Source organism: Adiantum capillus-veneris, chromosome 30 (assembly GCF_014529385.1).
Source record: "Adiantum capillus-veneris isolate H3 chromosome 30, ASM1452938v2, whole genome shotgun sequence".
NCBI classification, from domain to species: Eukaryota; Viridiplantae; Streptophyta; class Polypodiopsida; order Polypodiales; family Pteridaceae; genus Adiantum; species Adiantum capillus-veneris.
In genome coordinates, this window is record NC_140960.1 from 23,422,339 (window position 1) to 23,445,653 (window position 23,315).

At 39.1% G+C, this 23,315-nt stretch overlaps 1 protein-coding gene across 1 annotated transcript; it reads left to right on the forward strand.

Annotated features, from left to right (window-relative positions):
- The first annotated feature begins 279 nt into the window (after positions 1-279).
- Positions 280-699, forward strand: LOC147417670 (uncharacterized). The gene has a single exon (XM_086507031.1). The coding sequence runs from the start codon at positions 280-282 to the stop codon at positions 697-699; it is 420 nt and encodes a 139-aa protein (XP_086363157.1).
- Positions 700-23,315: the final 22,616 nt, after the last annotated feature.

The window sequence follows — 23,315 nt, forward strand, 5'->3', positions numbered from 1 at the left end:
GGAATAAGCTACGGGGGTACTGAGAGTGGGGGAGTAATGAGTTTTTGTTCTTTTTTTTTTTCCTTTGTTTTGCAAAAGTCGGCTATCACTACCTTTGACTTTGCATATAGGTGAACACAAGTGCTAGTAAATAAATCCCCTCTTATAATGAGGCCTTACACGAGGCACCATTTTAGATTGGCATTATTTCTCTTGTAGCTAGTGAGAGGCTAACACACATTTACATAGGATACCTTTTGGTGTGTGGAGAACATATGGAAGCCTAAGTGGCCCCAGCCTATGAAGATATTTGTGTGGAAGGTGCTGTGGGGTGCTCTGCCAACGGGCGATAAGATCCAGGAAAGAGGAATTGGGTTCGATCGGTGCTCGGGATGCAGAATAGCTAGGGAAGATCTGACACACTTATTTATGGAATGCCTGTCGATCAGAGGCTTGGCGGGGAAAATATGCAAGTGGGTCCAAAGGACTTGGCAAATCCGGTTTGTCAAGGCTGACCTTTTTCTTGGGGGCAGGAAAATAGGTAGTCCTGCTCTTCTTGTATGCATTCAGATTGTCAAATACTCCTTTCACCATATATGGCTGGCAAGGAATCGCAGGGTGTTCGAAGGAGTCTTGGAGGTGGCGAGCTTCTCAGAGATCACTCAAGAAAGCCGTGTGACGATCTACGTGGTCGGGGGCAAACAAGACTCGAAGGACTAGCAAAGGGCAATACATGCCATTTCGGCTGCATACGAAAAGTGAAAAGCTTAAAACTATAGGTTATCCTTTTTGTAAAATCTTGCACCTCAAGGCTCGACCTGAGCTTGAGGTCTCTTTGTAAATTGTCCATTGTTCTTAATACAGTCCACTCACAATTGTGAGTTTTGCCAAAAAAAAAAAAAAACCTTTTGGTGTTGAAGATGTATACACCTACTTGGCAATATACCCTTTTAGATTATTTTACCTTATCTTAAGCTTCGACCATTCCTTTTTTTGTCGTTCTTTTCCTTCATTTTTCCATCTAAGCTCCTTGGATGCTCGAGTCCATATCAATCACAAACCAACATCAATTTTCTTATAACCTTAGGATTCCCTTTTCAAACTAACATACATGGTATCTCAGTTATCATCTAGGATACTCCCTATGCATTCTCACATATGCAAACTCTGGATCATGCAAGACTAAAGGATCAAATATTTGGCTTTGAAAATCAAGGTTCAATGCATAATGTGGAGACTCTTGATGGCCATTATTATATTTATCTACTTTATGAACAAAGCCTTTTTACTAAGCACCTAGATCCATAGTTTGCCAATCCCAAGCCAATCTAGTAGTATATGGAAGCACACAATATGTATTTAGAACTCATGAGTTTAAAACTCAGGTGCTCCATTTTTTTTAAAATTAGTGGAAAAAATTAGTGTAAAATGGAATTATTGGGCATGCACTTTGTCTTTCCATAGAAATGTTGAATTCTTTCACTGTCGGTTGGAGTGAGTTTGTGATTTAATGATATTGGTATAGATAACATATGAACATGAAATTTGTCTTACCTTTTTAGGATGATTACATAATAGGGGATAATTATTGAACTAAAAAGATAATGCAAAAAGATAATGCACTGGCTTATTTGAGCATAGAGTCAACATTATGATTATTATTTTTTTGAAAAAAATCTTGGTAAACAAACAAGATGCTGGGGAAATTTTTATGGAATTTCCCTCTTTGACTCATTAAAAGGCGGTAAATCGATGTCACCATTGATCAAAATTCTTAGTGTAATGATTCTATAAATATTTTTATCAGGACTTTAGCTTGTTATGATGACTTGTGTTCTCTGTCCCTTACTGAAAACTTGATAAATATGGTTGCTTTTGGTATAGAAATTATAATGGCCAAATGTGGATTCCAATTCATAGTTGATATATACATAAAAAATAGCACTTTTTTTATGATACTACATTTTGGGTTTTTGTCTAAATCAAATTGTGGATGGGTTTCCTAACCTCACTCTTATCTTATTGCAGACATAGAAAGAACCACAAACATAATTGTCAATCCATGGGACGAAGCTGACTTGACTAGTGCATGGAAGCTACAAGAGGGTATCAATCTCTTGGAAAACAATAGACAACTTGCATCGAACACAACTGAGTCATCAAAAGCTAGTCACTAATCCGCAAACAAACCATGACCGTTAGAGCATCAAATAACATCCAAATGTTACAAAACTTCTAGGACAAATATATAAGACATAAGCACACATGCTTATGGTCTCAAATCTCACTTTTGATGAAGTGCAAAAAATGCGATTATTGACATTTTGACCTAGTCGTTTCTGACTCCAAATGCATCTTAGCAATGATGCCCCAATACCCCGCCTATGCTTACTTTGTGCTTTCCTAGCGTAAATTTTTACTTATGATGAAATTAGACCGCGAGTTGGCGACGCCAAAAGCTACAATTTACCATGATATGTTTACATCAATGCGTAAAGCTCTTACATGTGGTTGCAACGCAGCAGACGACACTGCAATGTGACAACCAACAATGGAGAAGGAAGCACGAGAAGGAGAGAAGTGAGCCTTGTTAGCTCACATTGTGTATTTCTTATCCAAAAACTTAATAATAACTTTACAAAAATTGGCTTTTATACCTTAGCCAAGGTTTCTTTGGTCAAAAACTACTCTTTTGGGAGCTTTAACTAAGGATAAATTGATATAGTCTGGAAGCTTATAGCTCTGACTCATCGAGTACAATATCAACTTGGAAAATAGGAGTTACAAAATTCCTAACTTATCAAAAGAATAAGTGTTTTTACAATAAAGCTCTCAAAAAATGTTACATGAGTTAGTTTACAGCTAAGATTCCCCCCCTCCTCAACTGTGTCATCCCTTGACATAGTTTCATGGACTGAAATAGTCTCTGGGTTGATGGTTGGTGAGGCAATCTTTAAGTGCTTGTAGAGATTTTTGATATTGGACACGTCGTTCTTTCTCAGGGACTTGCAGAAACTGAATAATGACTTTATTTTTGAGTTCTATTGCTAAATAGCCAATAAACCTTGTTGTCAGATTGTTGGTCCCTGGCTCAAAAATATTTGTATGCCATGTGAAGAATCCTATGTCTCTTCGAATGCTAACATATTGCTTGATGGCAAGAACATACAACGGGCATAGAATCCGTAGAGGATTTCTTCTAAAGGTTGTCCACTCAAATCATAGCACAAACCTTTGTTACCTTCTAAGAAGGACATCCATGGGGATCTTGCTTGCTAAGGATCATGAAAAACTTGGATGCATGTGAGCATCATTCTGCAGATTTTATATAGCATTTCACATGAGAGATCAAGGAGGCTCTTGAAGAAGTTCATGGTGCCCATTACAATTTTCACCATGTATTCCTCAGTTGTCGGTCCTTGCTCTAGAACTGGCAGTTTTGGGTAGTTGAGCCAAGTCGGCCTTTTTTTCTTTAATTCTTTGTGTGCTTTCCATGTCCTTTCCCTTGGTACAAAACAGAATGTGAGTTCTTTCTCGATTGTTGTAGGTGCTCTTGTAAAAAAAATGAGGTACCTTGATTTTTTGTTGAGCCAATTATTTCTCCATTTGGGGTGAAGAGCATCTGACCCCTCTTCTTTCATAGCCTGATAAAGTCTTTCTTTTACTTGCAATAGCTCCACGTTTATCAAAGGGTAGGGCAATGACTGTTGATGCCACTGACAATTGATTTGGCTGGGAGTGAGCTATGTTACATTGACAGGGTGAAGAACTCTCAACTCCCAATCCATTTCCACTTTCCATTTAGCATCCACATAATGAGCAATTTGTTCCATAAGTGCATCTTCTTCAGCTTTAGAAAGATGGACCATTGGAACTTGTTCCTCTTTGGTGATTGATATTTGGAATTTAGAATCTCTTCGCCGCCCTTCTGTTGGTTGTGTTTCCATATTTGCAAAGGAGACTGATGGTATGTCTATATTTGGCTATTCAGAGGTACTTGCATCCTTTTGAGCTTCCATTTGCCCTTCTCTCAGTATCTAGTTGGATCTCTTTAGATCTTCTATCTCTTTTGGAAACTACTCTTCTCTCTGTGCCCAAATGAAGGAAAGGTCCCGTCTTTGTGACTATTCCAGCTTCAACTCAAGTTCTAGGTCCTTGTTTCTCTTTTACAAGGTCTTGTAAACTTCATGTATTTCCTTGAGTGAAGCTACGACTGGGTTTTCCTTGATTTGCTTTAGGAATGCCGCTTGGTCATTGATTCTCTGCTTTGAGTATTGCAAAGAGACATTTGCTACATTTAATTGTACTTGGAGCTTTTGTATTGACTGAGTAGTGCTCAAAAGTTTGTTGGTTACTTTATTAAACTGTTCGTCCTTGCTTTTGCATACATCTGATAGCTTTGTGAGAAGCTCCCCTAAATCTTCCATCTCTTTTTGTTGCTTTTCCTTTACACTTTGGTGTTGCTCTACTTTGTTTTTGAGCTCTTTGATCTGGAATTGAAGATTCTCAATGACGTTCATCATGTCTTCAAGCTTGCCTTGGAGAGCATCAATTACTTGTTCCAGCTCTCGAGCTTTAGCCCTATGTGGCTAAGGGTTGCGGTTCGCATCTTTTCCATCATCAGCTGCATTTTCTTTGCATATGTCATTGGAAAACACTATTTTATTACTTTTTGGTGGATTTCTCTATTTTTAAGCTTCAATATCAAGAAAAATTGATGAAAAAAAGAAAAAAAGGCTATTTTTTGATAGAATATACACTATTTACACTCATCGAGGAGCCTTTATCAGTTGAAATTTCCCTGTTGATGATTTTTAAGGGCATTCTTGGGTAATTTTGCAAAAAACCACACGTTAACATCCAACTTTTTCTCCCTCTTCAAACATTTTTCTTTATTAAATGAAGTCCTTCCACCCCTCCTAGATGGCGTACTCTGGGACGACTTTGTGAATGGGTTGAATAATTGTATCTATGCATAGTCGTGGTTGGCTCTATCATGCTTTGAAGGTCGATGCAATTCAAACCAGTATGCGGTGCAAGAGTTGGGTCTTCAGTAGTTAACTCAAGGGTTTTCGTGGTCAAGGTTTCTTGTTGCCGGTTTCCAAATAGAAGATTTCGTAATTTGTGTGCTCTTTGCCTGATTGTACCATCTGGATGCTTTTTGGCACACGTATTTCCTGAATTGTCGGTATCAATGATGACGGTTGTTGAGATTTAACTCTCCATTGGTAGTTTGGTTTTCCGTTGATGAACTATTGTGGTTGAGTGTTTTGAGATTTAACTTTCCACTAATTCATCGGCTTTACAGTTTGTAGAGAAGATAAATGCTCTTTTGGTTTCCAAACCCATCTAGTGCTAGTTTCTCTTTTGAAAGATGTTTTTCTCTAAGCTGTCAGATGTGAAATTGTTTTTAGTATGGTAGATGAGTCTTTGGGCACCCAAATTTGAGATGAATTGTCTTTGATTTGTGCTTTCGGTATCCAAATCTTCCCGACTCCTTGCATGCTACTTGTAGCATTTTCTTATCTAGAGGTTGACATAGATTGATTCTTCCCAGGTTTCTTTTGTGGTTGACATCTTTCCGGTTCCTCTTTGCTTTGTGCAATTGGAACTAAGAGTTGTCCTCCTTTAAGTGATAGCTTGAGTTTATTGGTGTCCCAATCTGGTATTGCTTTGTATGTCTGCATCATGAGATTCCAAGAATCATCATTTCATTCATATGTTCATCTGGTATGCACAAAAATTGATGTGGGCATGAAAACCATTTACCATCACATTCAAGTTGACTACTCCCAATGCCAGTGTTGGGTTTTTGTTGCATCCTTTGATAGCAGATATGCCCGATACTAAAGATTGATTCGTAGCTTTCTTGTAAGTGTAATAACTAATTGCATTCATTAAAGCTCTGGTATCTACTAATGCATTTGTGCTATGATTTTTCAGTTGTATCATGATGCAAATGTCAATTCCATCCAACCATTCATCATCCGTTGACACTACATCATTCTGTGATTCCCACAGTCTTTCGTCTGGCTCCAAAGTGTTGATGCGAATAGGTGCTTGTTGATTCCTTCAAGCAGCTTTCCTCTTGAGTACTCAAAGTCAAGCTTTCTCTCGAGCTTCATCAATAACCTAATGTCGTTTAATCTTTCTCTGCTTTGTTGCATGCATTTTATTTAGCAAATCATTAGTTAGTGGCAAATGGTACGTCTTTAAGCGGCATCCACTAATCTAGTTAGCCATTGGTTCACCATCTATAGTGGACAACTTAATTGCTCCACTTGGAGATACGTCTTCAATGATAAATGGTCCATTTCTCTTTTTCTTGAACTTCGGAATGTATTGCTTAGGGAAATAGAATAAAACTAGGTCCCCTTTTTTGAAGATTTTTGTGACTAGATGTGAATCAAATTTATTTTTTCTTTTGTTTTTGTGCATAGATGTGAGCTACAGTTGTTATCCTTTTCTCATCAAACTTTTTTAAATCTTCAAGCCTCTCTAAAAAATCATGTCCAGTCCACTCAAGATCTTTATCTACCCTTAGTGTCGGCAATAGAAATTATATATGTAGTATGGCATCAATACCATAAACAAGATTAAAGGGTGTAGCATTTAAAGCTTTCTTGAAAGAAACTCTATACGCCCATAGAGCAGCATGTAGATTCATTTCCCAATCAGCTCATCATGAACTAACCACTTTAGTCAATACTGAGCTAAGACTTTTATTTGTGTGCTCAGTTTTTTCATTTGCTTGTGGATGATATGGAGCTGATTTGTTATGGATGACCATAAATTCATTTAGCAGATACTCGATTATCTCATTGAGAAAATGAGCTCCCCTATCATTGATAATTTCTATTAGAAGTTCATATCTTGTTAATACATCCTCATACAGGAATGCGGTTGTGGCCCTAGCATCATTCTTCATAGTTGCCTTATCCTCTGTCCACTTGGTCAAATAGTCCGTAGCTACAATGATATATTGAGATTCAATTCTATAAGCAGGTGGTTGTATTGGTCCGACAAAATCTATGCCCCATTTTGCAAAAGCTCTAGCCCCCATCATTGGTCTTAAAAGCATGCTATCTACCCTTGTTGGCCTTTTTGGTCGTTGTTGGCATGCATCACACCTTCAAACATATTCTTTGGCATCTACAAAAAGTGTTGGCCACCATATGTCTGCCATTAAAATTTCTCTAGCCGTGGTTTCACTAGAAAAGTGACCTCAAACTAATCCAGCATGTGCTTGTTCTAGCGTGGGTATATTTTCATCTTCATTTGCACATAGACACAAACGTTGATCCTTTCCTCTCCAATAAAATTGGTTTCCAATAAGAGCATAGTCACTTGCTTCAATTTCAATAGCTCTTTGGCAGTGTTTATTCATATCCTTTGAAAATGTTCTTCTTTATAGTTACTCCACTTAGGAGCGAGTGATATTTGAAATAATTTCACATGAGGTATGGGTGTATTTTTTGGCATGGAAGACAGTTTTTTACAAATGAGTGAACATCACTTCTCATGGTTGGCCAAAATACTCCAAGTCTCAAGATCCGTTGCATAGTTTAGTCTTCATCAAAGTGAAGTCCTACTATGGTAAAGTGTGCTTGACTTAGGTATTGGGTTTTCTCCTCAGGATTAATACACAAAATCAATAATCCATCTCAATTTCTTTTGTATAGCCTTCCAGCTAGTAATTGATACACATAACAGATTTCCCAATTAATCTTCGTGTAATAGGAAGTGGTATTTGAGAACCCACTTGAGCTATGGTCATCAATGAGACCATATTTTCTAACCAACGGGGTATCATTTCCATGAAGAACAAGTATGAATTTGGTAGACCACCGTCTACCCCTTTTGGTGGTTCTCCTTAAATAATCCCTGATAAATGATCTCCTCTTTGGTGTGTGGTGCCCTTTTTTACAACTACAGTGAAATCAAATTCTAAAAGAATGATGAATTATCTCACTATCCTCCCTGTGTTGCATGGCTTGTTGACCAAGTACAGTAAATCTTGGTGGTCCATAAAGAACACAAATTTGTTGGCTAATAGGTAATGTATATACTTTTTTATGGCATATATCATCCCTAATCCTTCTCTTTCGATGGTTGTATAATTCTTTTCTTCCACATTCAGCTGTCTACTAGCATAAGAAATGGGCAAATAAATTTTGTCATCTCCTGGTTGAGCTAATATACACCCAATGGAAAAATTGGAAGCATCAACATGTATATAGAATATCTTATTTCAATTTGGTGCTTTCAATATTGGGGCTGAAGTGAGAGCTTGTTTAAGCTTCATGAAGGATTTTTCACACTCATCATCAGTCCATACAAAGAGTGTAATTAGGTCATACATGGGTTTTGCGATTATAGCATACATGTAAATGAATCATTTGTAATATCCGCAATGTCCCATGAATTCTTGAATCCCTTTCACTGTTGTCGATCTAGGAAATTCAGCAATAACATGAATTTTATACATATCAGTCGCTATGGTGTTTTCAGACACTATATGTCCAAGAATTTTTCCTTGTCTACCCATAAAAGTGCAGTTATCAGGATTTAAGAAAATCTTATAAAGTCTACATTTTTCAAATACCTTTTTGTCATATTAATCAATATCTAATTCTCCTAAATGATTTTCTCATGCTAAACTGATCATTTAATATGGGGAAGTGCCAGAGGAGAAAAAGCTAGAATATTGGTTAAACTAGCATACCGGCCACAATAGGGATCCAAAGGAGGGAAAATAGGGATCTAAAGGGGGGGCCATCTGCAAAAGAGCAATGTGCAACAATGGTCTTAAAAGACCCTAAGGTTCAGCCCATTAAGACTTCCAAAATGCTAAGGTTCCAAAATTCAAAGGTTGTGTCCAAAGGTCAAACTTTGGGAAAATTGGATGCTTTGTGTGTGTCCCAAAAGTCTTTGTCAATCCCTACATAGGAGGGGGCGATCCTTGCAAGTACGGGATGAGAGACAAACTCTCTCACACACACACAAGCTCCCTTTGTACACAAGGGGATAGAGGGACACATGTCAGCTCCCTAGCCCAGATGCCCACAAGGTGGACTCAAATCCTATTGGATGGCCTTGGAGGTGGACCAATGAGAATTAAGCTAGAGTAAATAAAGTTTAATTAATTTAGACACACTTAATAAAAGAACCAATGGGAATTAAGCTCTCTAGAAGACTATTGGACAGTCTCCCAAGGGGACCAATGAGCATTCAACAACCCAATGGCTTGATTGATTCCTATTGGCCAGGAGCCAAAGGGGTCCAATGAGAGTTTAGTCGCATTTATTAATTACATAAAGCTCTCACAAAAGGGGAAAGGGGGACACATGTCAGAAGGCAATCACTTATACTGCTTAATTATCATTGGATAGCTCTGGGGAGGTCCAATGAGGCTCTAGCATGAGCAAATGGCAAGAGGGGTCGACCAAGAGAGAGAGGGGGCTGATTTTTCAAGGGGATTATTGAATCTCACACACACACAACTCATGTGTGAAGTAAGAAGACTCTCTCTCTCTCTCTCTCTCTCTCTCTCTCTCTTCTCAAGCTTTAATGGAAAGCTTATCACCTACTCCAAGCTTGTGAGAAGGGAGGCCTACACCAACAAATCTTGGCTTTGTGATGCAAATCCAACCAAGAGCCAACCTTCAATGCATGCTCATCTCCTCTACCATGCTAATTTCTAAGCTAAGCTATGCTAATATGAGTGATTATGTGAGGAGATGTACATCTTTATCATAAGAATACTCCTTCTTCCTCTCAATCTACTCTCATACCCCGCTAGCTCTCACCGTCTTTGAAGGTGTGTGAGGTCTTGAGTCTGAGATCGTGAGGGAATTGATGTTGTGCTTCATAAGTGTTTTGCTAAGTGCATGAAGTTTCCATTTTTCATTGCACTAGCTAGTCTTGAAGGAACACAAAGAATTATATTGTACAATGTCTCTCTTGATGGGAGAAACCATAATACAAAGCCTTGTGGAGGGGGGACCGGCTCCATGAAAATCAGGTCCTCAACTGTTGTCAATAGCTTAATTTCTCTCTCTTTTGAAAGTATTGTTCATGCTATCTAATAGGTGTTATGCTTTTTGTTGCTCTCTCCACCCAAGCACTCTTGTTATTCTCATTAGGAAACTATTTTAATGAAATGCTCACTATGTTCATGCTATTTTCCACTACACACAAGTTACTAGGCCATTAAATGTTACATTGGTATCAGAGCACAAGGTTTCTATTTTCTTGCTCAAGAAGGGAGGTCCTCAAGCCAGCTATAAATGGTTGGTATTATTAATTGCCTGTGAGTAAGTAGAATAGGGATTTTTTAGCCTTGCAGTGCGCCTGCCTTTGTGCAGTTAACGGAGCATCATTGTCGAGAGCTATGGTCTTAATAGTGGAGTCCTACAGGGCTTGCCTACGGCTTACTATTGAGATATTAGAAACTTGACAGGATCCGGTGCTATTTTGGTGTTGAACGACCCTCTCTTCTATTCCTTGCAATTAATGGTATTCGAGCCACGGGTACAGTGGCTTGAGTTCTTTTTCTAAAGGGGTAAAGAGGAGTAGCAACTAGAGCTTGAAGTGCCAAAGTACACCTAAAAAGTTTACACCTAAAAATTGTTAGAATGGCTGACAATAGTAAAGAGAGTGAAATTAATGTTGATAACTTTGATTTTGCTAATGAGCATGCTACTAATGATGCCCCGATGCTTGTTAAGTATCTTGTTTCTAGGCTTCAACAAGCTATGGGCAATCCATCTCTCCAAAGTGAGGAGAAACGGTAGCTTCGTGCTCATGGATTATCCAAGCTCCCCACCATGACAAGAGAACACCTAGGAAGCCTCCCTGTGAGAATTCCAAAAGAGGTCTCTCTCTGATTTGGGAAGAAGAAGAGGATCCATACAAAGGGCTCAAGAATTTACTTCTTGATGATGCATCTCCTTCCCAAAGGAGAACTCAAGAGCCTCCACTGAAGGAACGAGAAAGAAGTGAGTCTCCCGCCACCTTGGCCGAGATGGCTCCACGAAGACGGCGGGCCAAATTCTCTCCATCACCTCCAAAACGGAGAAGACCATTGCACCTTTCTCCACACCATAATTCAAAGAGGGATGACAAAAATCAAGAGAAGAAAAAGACAAGAAAGAGGACACCCTCTTCTCCATTTTCTTCATCCTCTTCCTCTTATGAAAGTGATGGTGAAGAAAACGAAGATCAAGGCAAGAAAGAGGTCACCCTCTTCTCCATCTTCCTCAAATTCTTCACCTTCTGAAGAAAGTGATGGTGCAACCTTTGAACCATCAGAAAGAAGAGGCCATAGGAAATCCTATGCCACGTGGAAGAGGTCGTCCAAGCTCAAGAAGTTCGAAGAAGGAGGGAAGAGAATCTCTTTCCTTACCTATGATGGCACCTTTGGTGCTACAGACAAAATTCTTCACCTTTATTCAACAATTTGATGCGGCGTTTGGAGATGAGGGCTTCGCGGAGCCCTCTAAGCTATGCCATGTAGATATGCACTTTCAAAAATCTACCGGACAATGGTGCTCTAGCCTACAGGCCAATGGTGAAGCTCCACAAACATGGAAAGCTTTAAGAGATTCCATTATGAAGCAATTTTTGGCCATCGATGCCAAAGACAAAGTACTCACCGAATGGCGAAGCTTAAAGCTCTCTCCCTATGAATCCATTCACAAATATGTAGACAAGTTTTGGGACTTACAACTCAAAGCCACTGTCTTCAAAGAGTTGGATTTTGGAGAGCAAAAGCAACAATTTTGTGCGGGCTTAATCGAAGAAATGGCGGAGTATGTCAATTCCCAAATGCCACGCACCATATTGGCGATAATACACCATACTATGGTGGCCTCTCGAATCAATTTCCAAACGGGGGCTAAAAATAATAATAAACCCTTGAAAAACAAGGGTTCCAACGAGCCTAAGGGGAAGGACAATGTCTAAAAGTCTCCTAAGGGCAACTCCAACAAAGCTAAAGAGAAGGGAGTTTACAAAGGTAAAAACAAACTCTCTCCTAAAGAGCTTGAGCGTTATCGCAAGGATAACAGGTGTTTCAAGTGCGGTGAACAAGGGCATGCGTACCGCGCTTGTCCCCAAAAGAACACCCGCCATGATCCTCCTGAGAGCTACCTTGGTCAAAATTCAAGAGGAGGAAACTCACCACAAAGGATCTCCTCTATGCCATGCTTGGGGAAAGGTAAGAGAACATGATGCTTTTATTCTCTTTGACCCTGGTTCTACTCACAATGTTATATCTATAGAGTTGGCCACCAAGCTAGGCATACAAGCCTACGAGATGGGAGATGTTCTACCCATAGACAATGCTTTTAAGGGGCAAGAAGCTTCATTCACTCCCTTAATCGGGAAATTGAGGCTCCATGTCCAAAGCTATGTGGACAAAGAGGATTTCTTTATCTCTCCTCTCAAGCATGAGGATGTAATCCTAGGGGCACCATGGTTTGATCGTCTGGCTTCCAATGTTAAATTCCCTGAAAAGAGAATCTCCTTTAAGTTCAAGGAAAAAGATATGTATATAGATGCTAAGGAAATGGGTAACACTATACCCATTGTACATACACCAGCTTTCAACAAGTCAATAAAGAGCTCTATTTCCATGTACATAATTTTTGTTAAAGATTCTCAAAATGAACCTAATGCTTTAGCAAAAGAAAATAAAAGAAACCAAAAGGAATTAGTGTTATCCAATTTTCTCAAGGGGTGTCAAGATGTATTTATTGACAACATCCCTTGTGAGCTACCTCCTAAACGAGGTAATGATGAGTCTTACAAAATGGTGAGCGAGTTTTTTCGAGTGAGAAAAGAAACAAGCAAGTCCCTGAGCAATAAATTTATTTGTGAAACAAATCTATGTGTGCTAATGTCCAGTCTAGTAATGACTCTAATTGTGGTTTCCAAGGAAGCCCTTCCCTCTTTGGGAACCATGATCAATTGCATGACTACATAATTAAATGCCCTCATTGTTTCATTTTTTAACTTTTATGTGTATGAGAATACACTTTTATTCGGCCAAATTGAATAACGTGAACTCATGATACCCTCATAAATGTTTAAAACACATAGACTGTTTTGAACAACTGCCAAAATGGGTCCATTACACACATGGACGAGAGCCTTTTTTTAAAATATAAAAGTGATCAAATATGCAACACACATTTTAAAAATAAATATTAATAGTGAGAATCTTTTAGAGATTTTCCATGAGAGGTAGGATCAAGCAAAAGTGCACAAGCACAGCTACAACCCACCATTGGTAGTAGAAATGTTGTGCAGTCCTAGTCGTCGTTGATTGAGGACAGTAGCAACACCAATTCAAGATGGTCAGTGAAAATGAAAGGGCCGCAAATGGGGATGAGGGGGGCATGTCGAGGCATTCTTTTTCACATGATTCTCTCACTCTAGGAGTGCGCCTAAGTGGTCTAGCAACCCCAAAACTTTGGGGTTCGACCCTCCCCCGAAGTTTTGTGTAACGATCAGCTACATATGAGATCATGAGAGATGAGAAATGGGATCTTACAGATTCCTATGATTAAATCTACACTTAGATCTAGTAAGTATGTGGAATCTAGTTTTGACAACTTGCTCATTTTATATAAAAAAACAAAAAATATATAGTAGTAGCATCCGATCCCATTGCAATAGCGCTCAAATTCTCCATTGCCAAAAGTGGTGCCACCCAGTGCTAAAATCGGTATGCGTTAGCATGTATTGGTCTTGCTTACAATCACGAGGTCTATAGGAAAGCCACGTGCTAGAAAAAAATCGGGGTGCAATATATTTTAACCTTCTAAAATTTTTTAATCCTGATTAAATTTTGAGATTGCTTTTGAGAAAACAGAAAAATTTACACAAGTTTTAGTGTAACTTCTGGCAAAAGCTTCAAATTTTGACCTAAAAGCCAGTAGAATTTTAAGCTTGTCCTTATTTTCTCAAGTTAGTAAAAAGTATTTTTCTAGCCCTACTCGGAGTGGGAAGGCCGGCTGAAGTTGATAATATGTTTATAAATAAAGATTTGAAAGCTTAGATTACATATAAGCGCCTATTGAAACTGGTTCGCGCCACCGCGGACTAGTTCTGACAGGTTTCAGAAGGGTTGGAGAGGGGCAGTTGGAGAGGGGCGCTACGATCGCAAACGGCAAAACCTAGCACTTTTTCTCTCTCTAACTCTCTCCCATTACTACTATGCAGCTTTGAAAGCTTCGATTATATAGTGCTTGTTGAACCTGCTGGAACTAGTCCGTGCCACCGCGGATTGGTTCCAACAGGTTTCCCATGAAGCTTGAATATTCTCTCCCTCTTATTATCGGTGGATGTATTCAGTATCGACCACACCAAAGAATATGCCTGCATCTACTCCGATGGCTTCTTCACCCAAAGGCCTCATCGCCTCATTGTCCGATGAGATGCCTAGACGAGCATCACTACACAGCTTTGAATGGCGGAAGGCGCAGTTGGAGGTGCTGATCCTATGTCTGCTAGGCAAGCAAAAAATAAAACTTTGTCATGCTCTTAATAGAGCTCTTGACCTAGAAATTCAACCCAAGAAGCCATGATCACGTCGTACGGTCACTAGCGAGGGTAAAGAAGCTGTTGCGTGTTTAACTCCATGTGATAGAGATGGACACGGATGTCTGGTATGGCCAAAGTGTAGAGAACAAGCCACCTGTATCTGCTTTCGATGCATTGACAAGAAAGATCAACTAGACAAAATACGCACAACATGAGGGAGAGGGTGTGTGGGTGTGTGTCTGCTTATGCCGCCAAAAACAGAGAGAGAGAGAGAGAGAGAGAGAGAGAGAGAGAGAGAGAGAGAGAGAGAGAGAGAGAGAGAGAGAGAGAGATTCCTGGCTAGCTGAGAGAGAGAGAGAGAGAGCTGATGGCGATGATGTATGGCGATGGGGGAGGGCCTTTGGCGCTTTGGGAGGGTGGCAGCGCCAAGCTGCTACCCCCATCATAATAATAAAAAATCCATTTTTTCTCTATTAAAACAACTTTCATGGGCTTGTTCCCGCAATCAAGGGTGGAAAAAATTCTCCAAGACTGGTGCAAAGAGAGAGAGAGAGAGAGAGAGAAGAAGATTTGGAAATTTTCTCATGTAAGAAAATCGAGTCTTTTCAGTGTTCTTCATACAATGCATAACCTCATGAGCTTCTGCTCGAGAGGCACCGCATACCTAGCTAGGTACGATTGGGGGCAAGTTGGACAGTTGGGTCCAATCGTACCTAGCTAGGTATGCAGTGCCTCTCGAGTAGAAGATCATGATGTAGAGGTAAGTTAGAATGTGGGAATTATTGTGAGAATTTGTCCAAAACTTCTTGTGAGAGAAGATCGTAGTATTTGGTGTTCGGGACAAACCATTTTCCCAAACATACAAAATTCCTTTTCTTGAATTTTTCGAGGATTTTTCTAAAAAATAAGGTGTTTTTTTTCAAATTTTCACACTATTTTTCTCTATTTTGGGGCGGAATTTCTCCTTTTATGCTTGCCTTCAATCTGTATTTCTGAAATTGAAACGGCACGATATTAGGCTGAGAAAAATGGGCCAAGGGCTATTATTGGCACATGGGGACACATTTGGTGTTTCTTTCAATCAATTTTAGCACAAGGGGCTACTCAAAAATTTGAGCCATTTTAAGGGTTTATCTCCAGGATCTGACGTCACACAGAGGTGATTCCCACATGTCTAGACTGACTAGGCAACCTGCTCGCAGGTTCGACACCAATTTTCCTCCATCAATCTAGCTTAGATCTATTTGGAGAAAACTAGCTTTTATCTAAGGAAAGGACACTTGATCACTTTGACAATATTTTGTTTGGCCAAGGACTTCATATTTGACATAAATTGATGAGAGGGCTCTCTACCGATCTAAGGACGAGAGGCTCATCACTGATCTAACAACTATCCCCTGATCTAAGTCACAAAAAGGGAGTTGGCCTACTTTGTCTTATAATTTTTATTTCTTTTTGAGCATGTAGATTTTAAAAAAAATCTAAAAACAATTAAAAATTGAGAAATTTTTCTTTAAAAAGTGTTGCATTTGCTCATAGCAATCCATAGAGGGGGAACCCACATGTTATTTAGGTTTGGAACAACCCTAGCGTCAGGTTCAAAAGTTCCTTCAAGAGCATCCACCCATAGCAATCGAGACATGGCTTAACCCAAGTTGGGCTAAGCCGGGATGAGCCAATACCTAAAGAACATAATGCCCTTGAATCTGAAGAAAATTCCACGTGCGACACCTCTTCTATGGCATCCACCACAAGGTTCCATGGGAAGTTTATGAGATATCTAGAGATACTTTATGACATGGAATTTTCTTAGGGTCAACATGTAAGGAGGTTTGAGATTTTGAAGCCTCCTCTGCTTTGTGGTAATTTTAGATGTGCGACCTGTTTGTGTTGTGGTGCTAGTTGAATCTAAGTAATATTTCAAGTTTTAAGAGAGAATAAACTTTATGTAAATCGAAAGAAAAGTGAATTTTTCTTGCAAGAGATTCAATATTTAGGTCACATTATCTCTCAAGATGGCATCCAAATGGATCCATCAAAGTTAGAGGTAATAAAAGAATGGCCTAAACCAAGGAATCTTCATGAACTAAGAAGCTTTATAGGTATGTGTGTATACTATAGACGCTTCATAGAAAAGTTCTCACAAATTGCGGGACCATTACATGACCTAACAAAGAAAAGCGTTAGGTATACAATGTGGTCTGCTAAGGAGAACAATGCTTTCAAAAATCTTAAAGAAAAGCTTATCTCTCAACCTGTGCTTACACTACCGGATCTCTCAAAACCATTTGAGTTCCAATGTGACGCTTGTGGTGATTGCCTTCAAGCTATTTTGCTTCAAGAAGGGCATGCCATAGGCTATGAAAGTCGAAGGCTCGACCCTATTGAGAAATCTCTAGGAATATATGAAAAGGAACTCCTTGCAGTTCTGCATGCCTTAGACTCATGGAAGCACTATTTATTGGGGACTCCTTTCATTCTGCGAATGGATCACCAAAGTCTTAAGTACTTCATGACGCAGACCAAGCTCTCCCACAAACAAATGAGGTGGGAAAATTTCCTTTCGTAATTTCATTTTCATATTGCTCACATTGCTGGCAAGCATAATCAAGTAGCCGATGCACTCTCAAGACGGCCGAGAGTGAATGCAGTTTCCATAGCAACTCACAATGATCTATCTTCAATGATGGATGAGTATGCTACTGATCCCAATTCTAGAGATGTGATTTCAGCCCTTGCATTAGGGAAGAAAGAGGAACCATTTAATTTACAAGATGGTTATCTTCTCTATGGAAATAGACTATGCGTTACTAGCTCACTACGTGAGAAAGTAATGTATGAATCTCATGTTCCTCCTTATGCAAGGCATAGAGGAATTCCGTCTACCCTAAAGGGAATTGAAACATATTTCTATTGGCCTACCATAAAACTGAACATACAAGAGTATGTTTCTAAATGTGTGGTATGCCAAAAGACAAAATTTGATAGAGGGAAGCAACCTGGATTGCTTCAACCCTTGCCAATCCCTAATTCACCATGGGAGAGCATATCCATGGATTTTATCTTTGGATTGCCTAAGTTTATCCATGGGAATACTGGAATATGGACGATAGTAGACATATTCAATAAACAAGCTCATTTTATACCTGTCAAAAAGACTATCAAAGCCCATCAAATGGAAACCCTCTTCATTTCACAAATTTTCAAGTACCATGGCTTGCCAATGTCCATAGTGTTGGATAGATATCCTAGAATGACCAGTAATTTTTGGAAGGGTCTCTTTGAGAATTTAGGGACAAGGCTAAACTTCTCTTCGGCCTATCATCCACAAATAGATGGCCAAAGTGAAATAGATAACCTACCCATTCTTGATCTACTAAAAGCCTATGTAACGGAAGTAGATCAAAGATCCCAATGGGAGAAGTACTTACCCTTAGTGGAGTATGCTTACAATAACACTGTACATACTTCCATGGGAAAAGAACCTTTCGAGGTAATAGAGGGAAGACCAAAAATTCCCTTGCTACTTAAGGTACATGGGAAGATCTTTGTTGTAGATGAGTATAGCCGAGACCTACAAGAATCTTTTCAAAAGATTAAGGATGCTATCTCTATCTCATAGCAAAGACAAAAGGCTGCTGCTGACAAGCACAGAAGAGCCCAAGACTTTAAAGAAAATGATTGGGTCTTATTAAAATTTCCCAAGGCTTGACTAAGGCACACGACGAGCAAGAATCCTACGGGACACCAAAAGTACTATGCTAAACTAGCAAAAAGGTACTATGGTCCTTTCCAGATTCTTAGGCCAATCAATGAGATGGCCTATCAACTCAAGTTGCCCAATCATTGGCTCATACACAATGCTTTCCATGTGAACCCATTAAAGCCTTACAAAGGAGAGCCACCTCAAGAACCAACTACTGAAGATCCACCGGAGATCGAGGACCAAGAAGAGGTGTTGCAGCTCGAGTCCATTCTCCGACATGAAGACAAGGTATTAAGAGGCGGTAAACTATCCGATGATATCTTATTAAGTTTAAAAATTATCCTTTTGAAGATGCTAGATGGATGCAAGGCATACAATTAAAGGATAATCTAAACCTTTTCAATGCTTACAATGCTTCCCAAGAGTAAGCAAATGTACAAATGTTAAAAATGAACAAATTTTTTATCTTATAAGACTCTCTTTTTCTTTATTGTGCACAAAAATGAAGTAGTATGCATGCTTAGATCAAGTTTGCAGAGACAACGTCTCCCGAACACCAAGTAGATCTTGTCACTCTACTATGGAAGAGTGATAGGACTAATGTGCATACATCCTTGCGGCAGCCGCAGGCTCTCAAGCGCCAAATGGACTAGTCATCCATTGTGGAATGATGTCATAGGGTAACATAGGGATCCTCTACCCGCTAAGAAAAGGACTCATGAATATGCTTTATCTTCTCTACCCCATAGTCAAGGACGACTATGATTTTAAGAGAGAGGTAATGTCATACTAATCAATATCTAATTCTCCTAAATGATTTTCTCATGTTAAACTGTTCATTTAATATGGGGAAGTGCCAGGGGAGAAAAAGCTAGAACATTGGTTAAGCTAGGAGACTGGCCACGGTAGGGATCCAAAGGAGGGAAAATAGGGATCCAAAGGGGGGGCCATCTGCAAAAGAGCAATGTGCAACAATGGGCTTAAAAGACCCTAAGGTTCAGCCCATTAAGACTTCCAAAATGCTAAGGTTTCAAAATTCAAAGGTTGTGTCCAAAGGTCAAACTTTGGGAAAATTGGATGCTTTGTGTGTGTCCCAAAAGTCTTTGTCAATCCCTACATAGGAGGGGGCGAACCTTGCAAGTAGGGGATGAGAGAGAAACTCACACACACAAACACACAAGCTCCCTTTGTACACAAGGGGAGAGAGGGACACATGTCAGCTCCCTAGCCCAGATGCCCACAAGGTGTACTCAAATCCTATTGGATGGCCTTGGAGGTGGACCAATGAGAATTAAGCTAGAGTAAATATAGTTTAATTAATTTAGAAACACTTAATAAAAGAACCAATGGGAATTAAGCTCTCTAGAAGACTATTGGATAGTCTCCCAAGGGGACCAATGAGCATTCAACAACCCAATGGCTTGATTGATTCCTATTAGCCAAGAGGCAAAGGGGTCCAATGAGAGTTTAGTTGCATTTATTAATTACCTAAATCTCTCACAAAAGGGGAAAGGGGGACACATGTCAGAAGGCTATCACTTATACTGCTTAATTATCATTGGCTAGCTCTAGGGAGGTCCAATGAGGCTCTAGCATGAGCAAATAGCAAGAGGGGTCGACCAAGAGAGAAAGGGGGCTGATTTTTCAAGGTGATTATTGACTCTCACACACACACAACTCATGTGTGAAGTAAGAATACTCTCTCTCTATCTTCTCAAGATTTAATGGAAAGCTTATCACCTACTCCGAGCTTGTGAGAAGGGAGGCCTACACCAACAACTCTTGGCTTTGTGATGCAAATCCAACCAAGAGCCAACCTTCAATGCATGCTCATCTCCTCTACCATGCTAATTTCTAAGCTAAGCTATGCTAATATGAGTGATTATGTGAGGAGATGTACATATTTCTCATAAGAATACTCCTTCTTCCTCTCAATCTACTCTCATACCCCACTAGCTCTCACCATCTTCAAAGGTGTGTGAGGTGTTGGGTCTGAGACCGTGAGGGAATTGATGTTGTGTTTGATAAGTGTTTGCTAAGTGCATGAAGTTTCCATCTTCATTGCACTAGCTAGTCTTGAAGGAACACAAAGAATTGTATTGTACAATGTCTCTCTTGATGGGAGAAACCATAATACAAAGCCTTTTGGAGGGGGCACCGGCTCCATGAAAATCCGGTCCTCAACTGTTGTCAATAGCTTAATTTCTCTCTCTTTTGAAAGTATTGTTCATGCTATCTAACTAGGTGTTATGATTTTTGTTGCTCTCTTCACCCAAGAACTCCTGTTATTCTCCTTAGGAAACTATTCTAATGAAATGCTCACTATGTTCATGCTATTTTCCGCTACACACAAGTCACTAGGCCATTACATGTTACACTTTTTGAGATGTTCAAAATGATCAGCTCGGATTGATGAATGCATACATAAATCATCCACAAATAAATCATTCTTTGAAGGCATAGCTCATCAATCTTTGAAAGGTGGTAGGAGAATTAGTTAACCCAAAAGGCATAACCTTATAGGAAAAAATACCCATTCAATTGCAAAAGCAGTTTTATGCTGATCTTTGGGAGCAACCAAAAGTTGATTGTACCCTAAAAATCCATCTAAAAAGTTGTAAGCTTCTTTTCCTGCAGCTCATTCTAAAGCATGCTCGGTGATTCATTAGGAGAAACTTGGACTCAATTTTGGGCCCTGTAAGAAATGCCAACTTAGCATAGAGAGAGGTAATTTTGGAAAATATAAAAGTATTTTTTGGGAATTCTATTTCTCATATTACATACATAAAAGTTTGCTCGAGCACTTAAATGCATACTCGTACAAAATGATTTTTGAGAGCCCAACTTAAGTGTACAAAAAAATCCATGTCATGAATCTTAATGAGTGATGTGACATGTGATGAGAGAAAACACATAAGAGAGAAAACACATAAGAGATATTTTCAGAATACAACAAGAATACCACGGATGCATCTAGAATGTCCAAAAACCTTAGGATAGCACTTTAAAATAGTCTTGAGGTTTAAAAATGCTATATCTTGAGCTAGAGACGTCAGATTTCAGCGTTTAAAGTGCTATCCTAAGGTTTTTGGATGTTCTCGATGCATTCTAAGGCTTAAAAATACCATATCTTAAGCTTAGGGCCTCATGAAGTCAGAACCAAGTGAATAGAGACCCCTCAAGGGCCTCTATTCACTTGGTTATGGCCTCATGAGGCTCTAGGCTCAATATGCTATATCTTGAGCTAGAGACGTCAAATTTTAGCGTTTTAAAGTGCTATGCTAAGGTTTTTGGACATTTCGGATGCATCCTAAAGCTTCAAAATGCCATATCTTAAGCTTAGGGCCTCATGATGTCAAAATCAAGCGAATAGAGACCCAAGAGACCCCTCAAGGGCCTCTATTCGCTTGGTTTTGACCCCTTCTTCATAGTCTTAAATAGCACCTAGAAATCGCTATCAAGTACGATTTATTTGAATCTCAATTACGAGTACTTCATAAAAAGGTGATTGATTCTTGTGTGAGATCACACGTACAAGTACTTCACTTTATAGAATATCAACAACGGGTCATAAAAAGGAGTTCAACGCTTGTGCAAGATGTCACTATTCAGCACCTTACTTTTCTGATGATAGTGACAATTTCACCAAAATGGTTTTCATGGACATTTTCAAAATGAGAAAAAAGGTGTTGTCAATGTAATGTTAACCTTCATACTATTGGCTAAGGAGCATTCTCTCACTAGAGCTAAAAGGGCCAAAAGTGAGTCCATTTCTTTCCTAATGGGAAGAGGGTAGCTATCTCTAATGGTGGATGCATTCACTTTTTTGAGATTAACACACACCCTAAATTTTCCTTTTTGTTGGGAACCACCACAATTGGAGACACCCAATCTATGTGTTCAATTTCAAAAACAAATTTGGTCTCCTTGAGCTTTTCTATCTCTCTTTTTTGATGTTTTTGGAAAATGTTTTGTTATATGTATATGGACGTTGTCTACTTGGCTTCGCATCATCTCTCATAGGTATGGTATGTTGATAAATTTTTGGATCAACACCCTTGGGATCTTTATAAGACCAAGCAAAGATATCTTGGTATTCTTTTAGTAAGCTTAGCAAAATCTCTTCTTCTTATTTAGTCAAGTCATTTGCAATGTAGGCAGGTCTAGGCTCTTCTCCTGGTTCAGCTAGATCTATTTTCTTTGAATTTTCAGGTCCTTCATATGACTCACCCTACTTTCTTAGTTCTCTTACAGGTTGTTTGATTATGATCTCACAATCTTAGAAAATATATTTTTTGTAATGGGATGGAACACTCATTATATATTTACCCTCTTCCTTGGTTGTTTCCATTTTAGTGGTATACATCTCCTTTAGAGTTTTCTTCAACTCTTGATATTTTTTCTTTCGCTCAACTCTTGTCATGGATGATTCATAATCTTGGTACTTACGTTTTGATTGAGTTTCCTCTCTCATTTTTCTCAATGTTTTTGATGTTCCTTGTTTGTTTTCTACAAGATATCTACCCATGATTTTGTCTTTGACACAATCATGTGCATCTATCTGCATCAAAAACTATGTTCTGCTAGAAACTCATGGCATAGGTCTAGATTTCAAGTTTTTTGTGTCTCTTTTTCTTCCATATCATTTTTCTTGTTTTTTGGTTTGGAAAATCAAAAAACTTTTCCCCTCCTCCTTTTAGGAGTAGTTGTGCTCTCACATGTTCTTTTTCTAACCCAGAATCATCAGATGTGGATGAATGTTCTTCAAACTCATCAGAAGCATCATAATAGAGGTTTCAAAAAACTTGTTGAGCTTTCAGTAAGTCCTTGGGTTCTTGAACTTCATCTTCAATGTGAATGGTTGAGATCATTTGTATAGGAATTATGCAATAACCATCCTCATTGCAAAATTGAGTAGGTATAGACGTATTCACACATACATCCATTGTTTCCAAAATTTGAGTCCATTCAAATCCCTCAAACAAATGCTCCAAAAAGGTTTCAAGTATATATGCTTCATAGGTACAATCCCTTTCTAAGATACATTCTTCTTGTTTTAAACTCCCATTTTCTGAGGCTC

Excerpts from the sequence above, each read along its gene's own strand:
- LOC147417670 (XM_086507031.1), top strand. The coding sequence starts at position 280 with ATGAAGATATTTGTGTGGAAGGTGCTGTGGGGTGCTCTGCCAACGGGC.